Genomic DNA, 2208 nt, shown 5'->3' with positions numbered 1-2208 from the left:
CGGCCCCAGGTGCTCCCCCGTGCCACCTACGGGTGTCTCATCGCCCGGTGAAAGGGTGAGGGGAAAACCGGAGATATTTGTTTGTACAAACGCTGCGCTCGCCCCTCCGTGCTGGGAGGGCTCTTTGGAGAGATCTTAGGAGCCTTTCCGAGGGGCTGATATAGATATAAGGACATTTCTACATCGCGTCACGTGACATAATTACCACTAGAATCAATCAAGATGAATTGCACGTCAGCACACGGTGGGGATTTTTTCTTAGTTGATCCTGTCCAAAGCCTCTTGTGCAATAGATGGATCTTGTTCAATGCATTGAAGCCTCCTGGTTGCTTGCAATCGCAAAAAGGAAGACATGACTGAGTTTGACGATTGCAGTCACGGCACATCCAATATGTATCTGCCAGGGTGCGCTTATTACGTCTCACCCTCAGATTTCTCGACGAAACCCTCTTTTTTGTCGCAATCGTCGTCCTGTCAAATGACTTTTCCTTATTCTTCTAATTTACCTCATGTCCAACCTGTGCGCGAAGTAGCATTCAGGGAATACGGATTAGAACGCAGCAAATGGCAGTACAGGGGCAGTTATGCTCCCTATTACTCAGCTGAAGAGGTGATGCACAGAGACTTTCTGCAGCCTGCGAACAGGAGGACGGAAATGTTATTCAAAACGGACCCTGTCTGCGGCCACCACGGACCGTCTCCCGCCGCCTCCAACTTCTACAGCTCGGTGGGGAGGAACGGCATCCTGCCGCAAGGCTTCGACCAATTTTACGAGACAGCCCCCGGACCCCCATACCAGCAGCACTCCGAGGGCGAGGGGGACGCGGACAAGGGCGACTTGAAAGCCCAGAACAGCACTTGCAGTAAAACACCTTCCAGCCAAGAGAAGAAAGTGACACCAGCACACAGCGCCGATTCCCCTTCTGGTGAGGCTGTTGCAGAGAAGAGCAACAGTTCAGGTAGGTATCAGTAGTAAATTGGGGGCAAGAGTACAAGGCCAACACTTTGTCAAGCCGCATTTTATGTGCAATTTTATAAGCATCCAAAGGATTTTATATATCCTATAAGATTTCCTTTACCGTTGTAAAGCGTGTTTACGATAGGAAACCAATTTAGGTGGGCTTAAGGTATTCTTGGAAGAGGATATTAATTGTTATTAAATTGTTGATTTGGCGGAGGGGAGACGGGGAGATTTCACAGGTAGTGCTCAGTGCCTTCGGTTTAGGGCTTAAGACCTTCGTTTGTTTGGGGCGGGGGGGCGTGGGGGGGTTGGGTGAGAGGAGTTTGAGAAACTTGGAATTTTTCCAGCCCATTTAAATATCTCTCTGTATTGCTCGAAGTGCTCTCTTTTAAAGAGAAGCTGGGAAATATTCTCTTTTTCGCTAAGTCACCCAGAGAGTAAAAGCCCCCGGAATATATATTTTCTTTTGAACTGCTAGAGGGCTGCTTTCCAGGCGATGGGATATTGTCAAAGTCTGTTCCTAGCTGAGCATGTTCGTAGCAGCAGCATATATCAGTTTATTCTCTCTTGAATTTCAGCAGTTCCCCAGCGATCAAGGAAGAAGAGGTGTCCCTATACCAAATATCAGATAAGAGAACTGGAACGGGAGTTTTTTTTCAACGTGTACATAAACAAAGAGAAAAGACTGCAGTTGTCCAGAATGCTCAACCTCACTGACCGGCAAGTTAAAATCTGGTTCCAGAATAGAAGGATGAAAGAAAAGAAACTGAACAGAGACCGACTCCAATATTTCACTGGGAATCCCTTGTTTTGAGGGAAGGGGAAAAAAAAAAAAAAAAAAAAAAAAAAGAAAGAAAGAAAAAGCAAGGAAACAAATTTATAAAAAAAAAGCCCACCCCAGCAAAACAAACAAAAGAGAGAAAAGAAAGAAAGAAGAAAAACAAAGAATATCTCAATCTCTCTGACTTGCCATCTGAATGAAAAAGTAAATTGGTTTACATGACACATCCTCCCTGCGGAACTCAAAGTTTCATTTTCACGTGCAACTCCACACACTGAATGGCCACTGGAGATTTCGGGGCTTGGCGGAGCAGATTCCTGATAAGGGGAAACTAGGGTAAATCCAACTGTCCACTCTGGAGTGTTTCTCGCCAAAGGTGCTTTTTTTTTTCCTCTCCCACAATACCAGCAAATGGACCTGCAGTGTGTCTGGTAGTTTTTGCTTATAATTCATTGAGTTCGGGGAG

At 45.9% G+C, this 2208-nt stretch overlaps 1 protein-coding gene across 2 annotated transcripts; it reads left to right on the top strand.

Moving 5' to 3' along the window:
* The first annotated feature begins 274 nt into the window (after positions 1-274).
* HOXD11 (homeobox D11) lies at positions 275-1836 on the top strand. 2 transcript variants are annotated; one of them, XM_008942023.1, is made up of 2 exons: positions 275-959; positions 1540-1836. In XM_008942023.1, the coding sequence occupies exons 1-2, from the start codon at positions 353-355 to the stop codon at positions 1773-1775; spliced, it is 843 nt and encodes a 280-aa protein (XP_008940271.1). In that variant the 5' UTR covers positions 275-352; the 3' UTR covers positions 1776-1836. The 2 variants fall into 2 exon arrangements, with proteins under 2 accessions (XP_008940271.1, XP_008940272.1); XM_008942024.1 differs by having other exon boundaries at positions 304-959; positions 1543-1775.
* The last annotated feature ends 372 nt before the right edge of the window (positions 1837-2208 follow it).

Source organism: Merops nubicus, unplaced genomic scaffold, assembly GCF_000691845.1.
Source record: "Merops nubicus isolate BGI_N331 unplaced genomic scaffold, ASM69184v1 scaffold48936, whole genome shotgun sequence".
Classification (NCBI taxonomy): Eukaryota; Metazoa; Chordata; class Aves; order Coraciiformes; family Meropidae; genus Merops; species Merops nubicus.
Note: the sequence above shows the minus strand (reverse complement) of the source record. Positions and strands in the feature narration are given on the sequence as shown.

Excerpts from the sequence above, each read along its gene's own strand:
- HOXD11 (XM_008942023.1), top strand. The coding sequence starts at position 353 with ATGACTGAGTTTGACGATTGCAGTCACGGCACATCCAATATGTATCTG. Across the intron at positions 960-1,539 it reads AGAGAAGAGCAACAGTTCAG|CAGTTCCCCAGCGATCAAGG; the intron begins GTAGGTATCAGT and ends CTTGAATTTCAG.